The 12794-nt window shown below is 42.1% G+C and overlaps 6 protein-coding genes; 1 reads left to right on the top strand and 5 right to left on the bottom strand.

The window, feature by feature from the left end:
• Nucleotides 1-67: 67 nt before the first annotated feature.
• Nucleotides 68-2495, top strand: GSBLH_T00004874001 (uncharacterized protein; the record flags this gene model as incomplete). XM_013043851.1 has 1 exon in its annotated part: nucleotides 68-2495. The coding sequence occupies one exon, from the start codon at nucleotides 68-70 to the stop codon at nucleotides 2066-2068; it is 2001 nt and encodes a 666-aa protein (XP_012899305.1). The 3' UTR covers nucleotides 2069-2495.
• Nucleotides 2496-4648: 2153 nt separating this feature from the next.
• GSBLH_T00004873001 (uncharacterized protein) lies at nucleotides 4649-5590 on the bottom strand (the record flags this gene model as incomplete). Its single annotated transcript, XM_013043850.1, has 1 exon — nucleotides 4649-5590. The coding sequence occupies one exon, from the start codon at nucleotides 5588-5590 to the stop codon at nucleotides 4649-4651; it is 942 nt and encodes a 313-aa protein (XP_012899304.1).
• Nucleotides 5591-6476: 886 nt separating this feature from the next.
• GSBLH_T00004872001 (uncharacterized protein) lies at nucleotides 6477-8477 on the bottom strand (the record flags this gene model as incomplete). The annotated part of the gene is made up of 11 exons (XM_013043849.1): nucleotides 6477-6623; nucleotides 6672-6860; nucleotides 6890-7013; nucleotides 7045-7190; nucleotides 7222-7323; nucleotides 7352-7471; nucleotides 7502-7597; nucleotides 7626-8021; nucleotides 8056-8113; nucleotides 8143-8370; nucleotides 8404-8477. The coding sequence occupies 11 exons, from the start codon at nucleotides 8475-8477 to the stop codon at nucleotides 6477-6479; spliced, it is 1680 nt and encodes a 559-aa protein (XP_012899303.1).
• A 27-nt stretch (nucleotides 8478-8504) lies between these two features.
• Nucleotides 8505-8923, bottom strand: GSBLH_T00004871001 (uncharacterized protein; the record flags this gene model as incomplete). XM_013043848.1 has 3 exons in its annotated part: nucleotides 8825-8923; nucleotides 8641-8795; nucleotides 8505-8610 (listed from the first exon to the last, which is right to left on the bottom strand). The coding sequence occupies exons 1-3, from the start codon at nucleotides 8903-8905 to the stop codon at nucleotides 8505-8507; spliced, it is 342 nt and encodes a 113-aa protein (XP_012899302.1). The 5' UTR covers nucleotides 8906-8923.
• Nucleotides 8924-9264: 341 nt separating this feature from the next.
• Nucleotides 9265-9756, bottom strand: GSBLH_T00004870001 (uncharacterized protein; the record flags this gene model as incomplete). XM_013043847.1 has 1 exon in its annotated part: nucleotides 9265-9756. The coding sequence occupies one exon, from the start codon at nucleotides 9754-9756 to the stop codon at nucleotides 9301-9303; it is 456 nt and encodes a 151-aa protein (XP_012899301.1). The 3' UTR covers nucleotides 9265-9300.
• Nucleotides 9757-10442: 686 nt separating this feature from the next.
• On the bottom strand, nucleotides 10443-12681 carry GSBLH_T00004869001 (Propionyl-CoA carboxylase subunit ?). XM_013043846.1 has 4 exons: nucleotides 12639-12681; nucleotides 12572-12605; nucleotides 10957-12539; nucleotides 10443-10881 (listed from the first exon to the last, which is right to left on the bottom strand). The coding sequence occupies exons 1-4, from the start codon at nucleotides 12669-12671 to the stop codon at nucleotides 10528-10530; spliced, it is 2004 nt and encodes a 667-aa protein (XP_012899300.1). The 5' UTR covers nucleotides 12672-12681; the 3' UTR covers nucleotides 10443-10527.
• Between the last annotated feature and the right edge of the window lie 113 nt (nucleotides 12682-12794).

Raw genomic sequence — 12794 nt, 5'->3', positions numbered from 1 at the left:
GGTAGAAAAAGAAGTTCTAAGTGACTTTATTCTTCGTCCTATGGAAGAGTTATGTTGACCAAAGCCAATGCTTAATGGAGCTATTCCACCAATGACATGTATAAGATCTATTGATTTCGATCAACCAAGAATGATGGAATTTGTACCTAGTGATGAAAGCATGGACTCTGAGTGTATATCTGATGCAGTCAATTATTGTTCTATGCCAACACCTCCCCCGATGGCCGTTTCACGAATGCGTCGAATGGATGCCATGCCATCTCATCGATTCATTGCTCAGTCGGCTGATCGAATGGAAGACATTGACACTTACAAAAAGAAGAAGAGTGTAGAACATCACTACGAACGATTAGAGAAAACGAAGGAGTATCAAGAGGGATACTATTACCAAAGCACTGAAATGTTTTCTCCTGTGAGTCTTGTTCCCAATTCAGCGTTTTGGGCTTCCTTTGCCCATCATTTGCGCAGCGGCTCGTCTTGTCCCTTCCTCTCCAAAGACTTCATTCTCTGCACTCACTCTGTTTCGGAAGTATTATTCTGCCTGTCTGTGCTGGGGATTCAGAGTGAAGAAGCCGCCTATCACCTACAGAAATCGCAGTTAGTCACGAACTCGCCCGTGTTCGTATTCCACAAAATGCTGAAGGAGGGAACAAAGCCTGCAGATTGTCCTCTCATGGTGCTGACCAAGTACATCGATAACAGCAATCACTGGAAGACAGTGAACGGGAAGAAAGTGGAGCGTTTCAAGGAAACCAACGAGTTCGTCGCGGGAGTTTCGTACACCTGCATGATTGTCATTACGAATGTGGCGCCCATCCAGCAAGTCATGGAGGTCATGTATCAGATTCCGCGGGGATCGTACCCTCTATCCAATCTCAAGTCTTTGGTGAACGAGGTGAAGACTATCGATGCCTTCAGCACCTGCACGTTGAGTTATTCGTTCTATTTCCCGAAGGTGGGAGACTTTGAGCATCTTCCAGCGCACATCATCGATTCAACGAAGGCGACCATCCTCGCTGTCGCTTCTCCTTCCTTTACGACGCTCCACTGCGTGAAGGAGGCGAAGACGCTGGATGTCACTTCGTGGAAAGATGTGGCGCTCAACGCTTCGGAGGACGTTCTGTTTGATTCCATTCGATCACATGATGTGCAGGAGCTGGAATGGAAGTATGTGCTGGGCAGACTGTCCAATGCTTCGTTCTTTACGAAGCTGGTTGCTGAGTTGCGTCGAATTCGATTCTATAACGAGGATATCTGGAAGTTCGGAGTGAAACACCGCGATCTGCAGTCCACGAAGGATCTTGTGGGAATGAGAATGAGGAAGCGTGTTGGACTGGCATTCTCTTCGCCGATGCTCATGATCGATTCAGCGGCTGAGGGACTCTTCAATATTCGCGAGTACAAACCCTACGTGAATAATCGCTGTTTCCGCTTAGGAGAGAGCATGAACATTCCGAACGACAAGCTAAAGAAGCAATACGAGCTTTTCTTGAAGTATCTGATGCAAAAGAAGCCCACATGCAATGATTACGCGTTGTTGGTGTATTATTTGATTCTTCAGGATCGTGTGATGACCGCCCTTTCTGTGTTTAAACAGTTTGTCTGTGAAGAGCGAGAAGGCCGCTTTGTTTCGCGCGCAGACTGTGTTTGCAACGTCCAGGTCGATTATATGATCGCGTATTTCGATTGTTTCACGGAGAGTTTGACGCAGGCTCGCGAGATCTGTGCTCGCTATGAGTCCTATCCAGTTCTGTACTGGCGAAATCTATTCAGCAACATTTCTTCGATGGTAAAGAGCGTGGATGGAACAATGGATGTCGAGAAGACCTTCGAAATCAGGGACGAATCGGACCTTGCTCGCGATGAATTCAAATCGAAACGATCGCAAATGAATATGGACAGTTCACTCGAAGTGTCATCCACGAATCAGGTGATTACGCTGCACTACTACAATCTACGCGAGGCAGACATCAATCTCTACGAGCTGGATGTGGAGTTGCTCTTCAGTCTGAATCCCTTCGTGTTCAACAAGTCTTCGTCGCTCTTCATTCGTCCTAACTACACGTAGCATGTCCAGCTGCCTCCTGAAGTCGATGGCGTGGGCGAATTTTGCTACACGCTTCCGAAAGAATACCAGGAGAAGAACGTTTTGGTGGAAGTGCGGAACGGAACGGAACGGAACGCTGCGCGAAGCCTGCTATTCGCTGAACAATTCGCTGCTCGTGGCGCTGTCTGTGAAGTCTGGACAGCTGCGAGTGATGGATAAGAAGACACATGTGGGCATTCCGTGCTGCTATGTGAAGGTGTACGCGGAGACGAAGAGTGGCGAAAGCAAGTTCTTGAAGGATGGATTCACGGATATCAGTGGCTGTTTTGATTCATATTATTCGGTGAGTACGGAGGTGGCCGAACAAACAAAGAAATTGGAGATTTTTGAGGATAAAGAGGGGTATGGATCGTGTATTCGGGAAGCTCTGCCTCCCATTTCTGCTGCGTATGTGTGAGAAGTGTTATTGTTTGTTGAAATACAAGAGATAGTTGAAGGACTTGAAGGATGAATGATATGTGGTGTGTTGGATATGTGAGAAGAATGGATTGTATTTGAGTGGTAATAGTCAAAAGACAGAATATTTTCTGGAATTTATGGTTTTATATCGTTTGCAGCTAATTGAAGTATGGGAATGTGAAAAGGAATCTAGGAAAAACAATCGTTGAGCAAACATTGATCGTTCATAGTGCTGAAAGTTGTGAAATGAAGAGATCCTGACCATGAATTCTAAATGCTTCTTAAGTAGAGTTAAATCTGAATAATATGCATCAGATCAATATGAGGAGATTTATCATTTATGAATAAACTTTGGACTTCAGCATTTCAAGAAATATGACTAAGTTTCAATGATTAGTGATAGAGAAGGATTGGAATAATCACAAAAGAAATAAGGAATTGTTAGTTAATTCGTAATATTATGGAGTTGAATCAAAGAACTATTATCAAAACAATGGGTTTGATAAACAAACAGATTCTACATAACATTTCAACAGAAATCATGTAATATTGATAACTGTACTTGAATGTTTGTAAAAGACTAACAACTGTGAATGATTGTTTGAATAGAAGAGTCATTTGTTGGATATTCAATTCACCATGAACGAATGGAATGAAAGATAACACATAGAGTGTAATTATGACAAACAAGATTCGTTGATTGATCTATTAAGTGAAAATGGATATTATTCAATAGATAGAGTGTAAATAATAGTAGTATAGAATAAGAAATGAGTATTTATCGGAAACAATGAACTCAATGGATGTGATCAAATCAATGATAAAAATAGTACAGTGATATCTATGTGTGAATTGATGATAATAGGTTTGAGATGAAACAACAAACACACACACTTTCATTCTCAATACAATAATGGAATACAGTCTTTGATGAATATGTGAATTTGAAAATGGAATTGTGATGAATAATTGCAAAGCACAAAGGCAAAAGCAAATTCAAAATCTCATCATTTACAAAATCAATTGATTGAAACTCTCTATTCTCAGTTTACTAATTTTTTCCGTTACACAATTCTGTTCTATCGTTTTCAAACTATTCAATTTAGTTATATATTGTTAATACGAAAACTATTGAACAATTCGTTTCACATTTCAATTCAAGACAATTCCATTATCTTTCATTTTTAGTAATAGTAGGTTATTCTCATTCAATATACACAAATCAAATCGAAACAACAAATTCTATTGACATTCATTTCCGTTCTTAAATAACCAAGTCAATCTCAATACTCTATGTGACTGTCCTGTTGATAGGATTTGTTCAATTGTTCAGAATCGTCTAAGTAATCAGTTTCGTAAAACATTTTTCTATTTTGAATATTGGATCAAACCTATTCGTATCCATTTAGCTTTTTGTTTTCCCAACAGTTCTATTTCATTTTCATTATCGATTACACAAAGAATTAAAATATGTTAGTCAAATCAATCAATGTTGTAATGATGGAAAAGAGTCAATCGATGAATGAATCCTAAGTCAAAAACCAGAGAATGGTTGTAACGAGTTTGAAACATACAAACAAACAAACAATTGAAAATGCAATCATCAAAAAAACTGCATATTATCACTTTATTTATTCAGAATAAGAATCTGAATCAGTGATTTGATTTACAAGATCAGCGAGAATGGAAGAAACATCTAGGAATCAAATCAAATCAATCAAACTATACTCGAAATTGATTTCCATCGAACTTCCTTGAATGAATTAGGTAGTTTGACATTTTGAAGATTTGGAATATCTAAATACTATTAATATTCATTATTCAGAAATACTTTCCAATGTCACTACACGAGGATTATAGAAACTATACTCTTCAGCATTGATGGATGTTAGATTTGGAAGATCTACAAAACAAATCATAACCAATCAATTCATTATTACTTCGAAGTGTCAAAAAACAGGATTCATCCCATTTTCCACCAAGTGCAAGCCAACCAAGTTGAATGGATTGTAATGATGGAAGATCTACATCAATCATTTTATTCAAATTCGTTCAATACTTTCAATTATTGTCGATAAGAAATTACTGAATGCAACATCACCTAATGTAATGGATTGTAGATTTGGAAGATCTATGCATCATTCAAATATTCAATATCATATCAATACCTCGGATCACAAAGGAACTATAACTGAAATTGTCTGAGCATTTTCCAATTATACCAATTTGAATGGATTGTAATTGTGGTAGATTCTTCAATTCAAAGTCGCCAGCAAAATCACTGAAACTATATTCTCCAATTTGAATGGATTCCAATGATTTACAATTCAATATGTGGAATGATTTCGATTTATCATAATCCTCTTCATTCTTTCTCTGAGTGAATGAATTGCTTCCGATTTTGATAGTTTTCAATCGATTCAATCCATCGATTTTGAATGCTTGTACTGATCCAAAACAATCATTGCCGATTTTGATTGATTCCAAATTATACAACAATGAAACATCCCAATCAACCAATACACAATTGTCAGTCAGTTTCAAATGTTTCATTCCGATATTCAGTGGTTTGTTTCCATCTCCTTCATATTCTTCATCAATATCACATTCAATTCCATTGCACCATTCACATTCGTTCACTAATTTACCATATCGATCATACACTTTTCCAATTCCAAATCGATTGTCATCACACCAATATCCTTCATATTCAATCAAACCATTATTATGATAAATCGTTCCATATCCAAATCGTTTCCAATTGATCATTATGCCCTTGTACACCAAAAATCCATCATCATCATACATTTCACCATATCCAAATGGAATTCCCAACTTGTTTTCTGTCAATACCAATCCTTCAAATCGACTTCCATGATCCAAATCCACGATTCCTTTTTCCACTACTTCTATGGATTGTTCTTCATTATATGAAATAGCACCAATTTGATTATTTCCAAACACTTTCAACACTTTCTGCTCATTGACCACAAATCCTTGATTCATGAATATTTCATTATCGAATTGCAATACTACACATTCTCCATTACTCAATATAAGTGAAATCCAGCCATATGGTTTCATTGCTTTATCCAAGCATGCCTGAACAATTTGAATGATAGAACTGTCTACTTGACAGTTATTAGTAGCAGTGTTGACAAAATCAGCAATGTTTTGCATCGAAATATGGACTATTTTAAATCAATGGTTATCACCATTCTTTTTTTATTCTTTATGGACGGGATACTCATTTTTATTCATTATCACAATTATTTCACTTTTATTCTGTTGTGCAATGAAGAGAATACGTTAAAAGATTGTATTCCTTCATCCCTTTGATTTTCTTAGTATTTCGATAAATTCGCTGCTTTTATGCACTATATATCTATATACTCAGCTCAGAAGCCATACATTTGACTTTCTTACGTTTTTGTCATTTCTTGTTCAGACAATTATCCTTGCAGTTAAAAATGAGGACTTTCTCACGCATTATATTGATACTAAGTAGAATGTACCATTTCTGTGCAATTCACTTCAGAAAGCAAGTACCAATAGTGTATTTTGTTTTTAGCACATTATCATAAATATAACTATTTAGATTTAAGAGAATAGATATTCAGTATTGTTGATTGGGGCTATTGGTGTGAAGGGATTGATTCTCTTTTGACACGATTGCTCGTTAATCTAGAATCATCCACATTATTGTTATAATAATGATGTTATTGTGGAATATGGAAGATTGTATAGTGAGTCAAAACCAAAATGCAATTTAGGGCAGAAAAGCAAACATATCACTTCATTCTGTGCTTGATGTTATCTGAGTATATTTTGAATGAATGAATGACCAGTATTTCTTATACATGACAAACATAGTACTGTGAATGGCATTGTGATTCTTCTCTATTATTGTGATTATTATATCTAAACAAAGTGAATTGAACACCTATCTTTCCAATCGCTTCCTCTCATTCTACAATAAAGAATGCACACTGTTTATCAAACAAACATCCAAATTACTCTTCGAACTAAACCATTCAGGTATCAGCTCAGGAAGCCAAGCTGCTTCAATCGCTGTTACTCCTCTAAAGTATTCCTTTGTCGTGTACACAAGCTCCTGCTCCGTTAAGGACAGCCCTCCTTCTCTCTATTTGGATATGGTATAAACAATCGCATCAGGGTATGGTTTCCTCTGAAAAAGAACGGAGGCTGGATGGATGGCTGCCGTTTTGTGACCTATAATGGTTTGATATTCACACCGACTGTTCTTCACAACCTCCTTCACTCGATTCGCAACCTGCACGAACATCCCAGCAGCCAAACAACGCCGAACCTGATCGAATTCCCCTTCGCAGCTCTAATCAACGAAATCACAACGCAGGTTACGATTTCTTCAATTCCAATTTTCTGGCAATAGCCAACGAGTTGCTTGCGAATTTCCACAGCAGTCTTCATCGAGCGAGAATTGATATAGTTATCATGACACCACTGAACATTCCCTTTTTCCTCTCTATTGTTGATATGTCCAAATGGGTGACTACCGATAGGCATGGAAGACATTCAAATAAGTCAAATGATCTCCGTACACGGAAGCGAATCGTTTGTGCGACACGTTGGCTTTCTCTCGCTCCTCGCGTGGAGAATAAAAGACATTTTCCACAGACAGAATCGACACGATATCCAGAATCTTTCCATCATTCATCCATTTCCGCATCTACCTCAGCCGAACAGTGGTATTCTTTGCTCAGAATCAGCAGGCGGGAGTATAGCGGATCTAAAGGAAGCAGCGCCATTTCTCTCCCCAGCTTGGTCAGCGATCCCTACATCCAAACCAGACCTCTTCATTACAGATCGGCGATCCAGAGCCCCCAAGAGAAGCAGCTGCTCCAACGATCGTTTGAGCGAATCGCGCGAAGGAGCTTGCAGATAGTGGAACCCCAAAACGTCCTCGATCCCCATCGTTTTCAGCTATGTTCCATTCAATAACCCACGACACACCTGAAGAATCATGCTGCTCAAATTGCATCGCTGAATTTCGGGCACTGCGTCTTCAGAAAGAGCGAGAAACGCGTCTTCAGGAAACAAGCGAAAGCACTGCGTCTCATCGTTTGATCAAATCTACCTTCCCAGCACTTTCACGACCCGCTCGTCCCGATCGTTGCCACGCATGTGACTTCGAAACGGGCGTGACGAGAAGCGATTCGAGTCCGGTGGTCGTTTGAGACACGCGGATTTTGATCATTCCGCTGTCCACGACGTATTTGATGCCTTGGATTGTCACCGACGATTCCGCGATGTTCGTAGACAGAATCACTTTGCGCGAATCGGGAGGCGTGGGAGTAAACACGGCCAATTGTTGTTCGGGAGGCAAGGCTGCGTAGAGTGGATAAATCAGAAGCGATTTGGCGTCTTTCGGGAAGAGAGGAAGCTTTTCTTCCAGCATTTCTGCCAGTGATTCAATTTCTTCTTGGCCGGTGAGAAACACGAGAATATCGCCAGTGGGAAGATCTAAATGGATCTGAAAGAATGAGAAGAAGAGAATGAATGAGTACTTGGAGAATGGCGATTAAAGCAGCTTCTAAATAGTCTGGTTCGGGTGTGGGTGTGTAACTATCGTTTATTTCATTCCAAACAATGACTAGATCTCAACGGGGAAAGTGCGGCCTTTGATTTGAATGATGTGGTTTGGGAAATTCGATCCAGAGTGGTTTGGATAAAAGAAATTTTCGAATAGTTCGCATTGAATGGTGGCACTCATCACGATCAAACGGATTTTTCGGCTTTGCTGTACATAGCGGATGAAAGAACACAGAATATCGGTTTGAAGGGATCGTTCGTGTGCTTCATCGAGGATTAGCACACTATATCTGAAATTTTAGTTTTTCTGATTGAATGCGTACTGGGATAATTCACGGTCCAGCATGGCTTCACGAAGGAGCATTCCATCTGTTAGGAACTTGATACAAGTGTTCATTGAGGTGCATTCATCGAATCGAGCAATTTAGCCAATCCCATATCCAAGTTCTGTTCCTCTTTCTTCAGCAACTCGCTTGGCTACAGTGATGGCAGCCACACGACGCGGTTGAGTAATTCCAATAACACCATCACTATATATAATCGAAAATAAATGCATTTACTTAAAATAACCAGATTCTAGCAGGTATTGGGCAATTTGAGTTGTTTTTCCACTTCCTGTTTCTCCAACAATAATTGTAGTGGGATTATTCTTTACTGATTCAATAATGTCTTTCCGATAGGCAAACACAGGAAGGCTTTTTCTCTCTGCTTCCAACTAGAATGAATGCTTACTATAATCCATACATTTTTCCTATTTACCCTCTTCGAAGGCATAGAAGTGTTTCTAGTGTAATTATCAAATATTACCTCTTTTGCTTTCTTCATTATGCTCCTTAGTAATAGGGAATACGAAAGAAATAAAGGAGTAGTTCAAATGAAAGAAAAGTGTGAACATTGAGTCGGAAAAACATTGATTGCGATTATTACTAGCATCTTATTGATGTAGTTGTATAAGATTCAAAAGGAGTTTACCCATTTATGTGAACAGTAGAGAGTATTGTGTTGTTTTGAATTGAAGGATTGGTAAAGTATGGATATTCCTGAATATAAGTGTCATAGAGCATTGTAATTAAAGTGTTATAGAGGAATCGAAACAGTCCAACCCATGTATGATTGCGCTTAGTTTCAACAGAGAGCATCGATCTTTTACACCACATTTTTGTTAGTTTATAAACAAACAAACAATCAAAATCACATCACATTACATTACATCACGTCACTTAGTTCACGCAAATCTGCTTCTTCTGGGCGCTTTCTTCCTTTTTGGGAATCACTACCTTCAGAACTCCATTTTCATACATCGCGTTAATACCATCCACATTCGCATTCTTCGGAAGAGATACTTCACGATGGAAAGAACCGAAGTGGCGCTCACAGAAATGGCACTTGTCCTTCTCTTCCTTCTTCTCGCTCTTTCTCTCTCCTTCAATCACAAGTCCATTATCTTCAACATGCATCTTGATTTCACTCTTGTCCATTCCAGGCAGATCCACACTCATTTCATACTCCTTCTCGTTCTCCTTCATGTCCATTCGACCAAATCCACTGAACGGAGTAATCACATCACGACGAATTCCATCACCGAACCAAGAATCCAAGTCATGCTGCTTGGGGAAGGTCGAAACCAGGAGATCATCAAAGTTATCAAAGAAAGGATCACGGAAAATAATGCTCATTATCACTATCACTAACTTAGTTCTATCAAATAAATAAATTATGAAAAGTTAGGAAACGATTCCAAAAGATCCAGAATTCTATCGAACATTCCGGAATAAATAGGAAAGCAAAAGATGTTCGAATTTTATGAATATAGGGAATATAGGGAATCATTTGCAACATGTATGAAAAGTCTAGGTTACCAAACAATCGATCACCAAATTCGCACCTTCTTCCAGTACATATATGGATATGTATAACTAGTCATTTTGAATTTATCCGCATAGGTAATATTACCAAAAAAACGATGACTTCCATTTCCATTCACTCTTTTCTCATTTACTACCTTCCAATATATAACAATTCTGTATTTGCCGATTATGCACATAGAAAATCTTTGATTTGTTAGTGTTTGCACAACCTTGCTTCTTTTTTCAATTCGTGCGTTTTCTTAAGCTCTAACTCTTCTTCATGACAGGGAATATGGCTTTCCAGACTTTTAGCCATTTTCTCACTCACATGTTCATTTTGTTTGTAATATTTCACAACAAACATAAAACTACCTTATTATACCACAGTTCTTGATAGATTCGCTATGTTCCCAGCAAAGGTTCCATAATGATATCCTTTTGCGTGTTCCACATCAGAATCAATCTTTCCTAACTCCCATATCATGCAACAAGGTTTTCTTTCCAACAAACACTTCAGTATTCATATTGTTGTTATACGATGATTATTACTACGACTACACCTTCTTTCCTTCTTTATTCCTTCCCTGTTCGCTCGTTCGCTTAAGCGGACACATCAAAGTCCATGATGACATCGTCGAGCGCGAGGTTCTGTCCGGGCTTGAAGTAGACCTTCTTGACGACGCAGGCCTTCTGCGCGTAGAGCTCGTTCTGCATCTTCATGGCCTCGACGACGGCGAGAGGCTGTCCGGCCTCGACGCGATCGCCCTCCTTGACATGGACCTTGACGAGGGATCCGGCCATGGGGGAGGCGAGGAACTTGCTGGTGTCGGGCTGCACCTTGGGGATCATGAACTTGCTCAGCTCCTGGGCGCGCGCGCTGCGGAGCACCACGTCGAAGTTTCCTCCGCAGTACTGCATGCTGTATCCCTCGGTGGTGGGCTCGAAGTACTGCACCTTCACGTCCACGCCGTCCACCTTCGCGCTCACGATCGGACGGTCGCTCTCCAGACCCGCGTCCTCCACCTTCACCTTCTTTCCGTCGATCTCCAGCGTCATCGCCTCGCCCTCGAACTCCATGTGCACCTTGTACTCCTTCTCGCCCACCGTCGCCACCAGGTCCTTCTCACACACCGGCTCGTACGACTCCATCTGCTGGTCGTTCGTCGCCTCCTTCGCCAGACGCTCCTGGTGCACCGCGATCGTCGCCGCGATCAGCTGCTCCGCCTCCGTCTCCGTCAGGTGCGAGCCCGTCCAGCCGTCGGGGTACTCCTCCTTGATGAAGTTCGTCGTGATCTTCCCCGAGCCGAAGCGCTTCGACCGGATCACGTCCTGCAGGAACGCAGAGTTGTGGTTCAGGCCGCGGATGATGTACGTGTTCAGAGCCTCGTCCATGCGCTTGATCGCCGTCGCGCGGTCGTCGCCCCACGTCACCAGCTTGCAGATCATCGGGTCGTAGTACATCGAGATCTGCGATCCGTCCAGAATGCCCGAATCGCATCGCACGAACTCGCCGCGCGGCTCGATGTACTTCGTCAGCAGACCCAGCGACGGCAGGAAGTTCCGGCGCGGGTCCTCCGCGTACACGCGCGCCTCGATCGCGTGCGCGTACCGCTTCAGCGGCCAGTTGATCAGACGGTCCGGCAGCTTGCGGCCCGCGGCGATCCAGAACATCTGCTCCACGATATCCTCGCGCGTCACCATCTCCGTGATCGGGTGCTCCACCTGCAGACGCGTGTTCATCTCCAGGAAGTAGAAGTTCTTGTGCTTGTCGCACAGGAACTCCACCGTGCCCGCGGAGCAGTAGTTCACCGCCTTCGCCATCATGCACGCCTGCTTGCCCATCGCCGTGCGCGTCTCCTCGTCCAGCAGCACCGACGGAGACTCCTCGATCACCTTCTGGTTGCGACGCTGGATCGAGCACTCGCGTTCGGGGAACGCGCAGTAGTTACCGAACTTGTCGCCCAGCACCTGGATCTCGATGTGGCGCGGCTCCTCGATGTACTTCTCGATGAACATGCGGTCATCGCCGAACGCAGACTTCGCCTCCTGCTTCGACAGGTGGAACCCAGACAGCGCCTCCTTGTCGTTCCAAGCGATACGCATTCCCTTGCCACCGCCTCCGGCCGACGCCTTGATCATCACAGGGTAACCAATGTCGTTCGCAATGCGCAGAACCTCCTCGTCCGAGTTGATTTCGCCGTTGAAACCAGGAATCGTGTTCACCTTCGCCTTCACGGCCAGGATCTTCGAACCGATCTTATCTCCCATAGCCTCAATCGCATATTTGCCAGGACCGCACCAGATAATTCCCTCCTTCTCCAGAGTCTCCGCGAAACGCCAGTTCTCAGAAAGGAAACCATAACCAGGGTGCACAGCGTCAGCTCCAGTCTTACGGCAAGCCTCAACGATCTTATCAGCCACCAAGTAACTCTGGGCAGACGGAGAAGGACCAATGTAAACAGCCTCATCAGCCATCTTCACGTGCTTGGCGTTGCGATCAGCGTCCGAGTACACAGCCACCGTCTTGATACCCATGCGCTTAGCGGTCTTGAACACACGGCAAGCAATCTCTCCACGGTTAGCTACCAGGATCTTCTTGAACGGAAGCTCGCCTACGCACTCAATCCACCTCAAAATTCCCTACCTTCAGTCGCAAAACTTCTGGCAAGTTTAGAAACCTAGACTCTCACAAAACGTCACCAAACCCCTACACCACGAATTCCAGAGAAGGAACGTCCGAACATTTTGTTCTCTACCTTGAACGAAATGAATCTCTGAGTTTATTCACCAACTGGAGAAATAGGGAATCATTTGGGCGTTTCATCGCTTTCCACCATTCTCAATTTACACTATTCGCCATTCCAACA

The sequence above is a fragment of the Blastocystis hominis genome (genome assembly GCF_000151665.1).
Source record: "Blastocystis hominis, Singapore isolate B (sub-type 7) whole genome shotgun sequence assembly, scaffold_8".
NCBI classification, from domain to species: domain Eukaryota; class Bigyra; order Opalinata; family Blastocystidae; genus Blastocystis; species Blastocystis hominis.
Note: the sequence above shows the minus strand (reverse complement) of the source record. Positions and strands in the feature narration are given on the sequence as shown.

Excerpts from the sequence above, each read along its gene's own strand:
- GSBLH_T00004869001 (XM_013043846.1), bottom strand. The coding sequence starts at position 12,671 with ATGTTCGGACGTTCCTTCTCTGGAATTCGTGGT. Across the intron at positions 12,606-12,638 it reads CCTTCTCTGGAATTCGTGGT|GTTTCTAAACTTGCCAGAAG; the intron begins GTAGGGGTTTGG and ends GTGAGAGTCTAG. Across the intron at positions 12,540-12,571 it reads CAGAAGTTTTGCGACTGAAG|GCGAGCTTCCGTTCAAGAAG; the intron begins GTAGGGAATTTT and ends TTGAGTGCGTAG.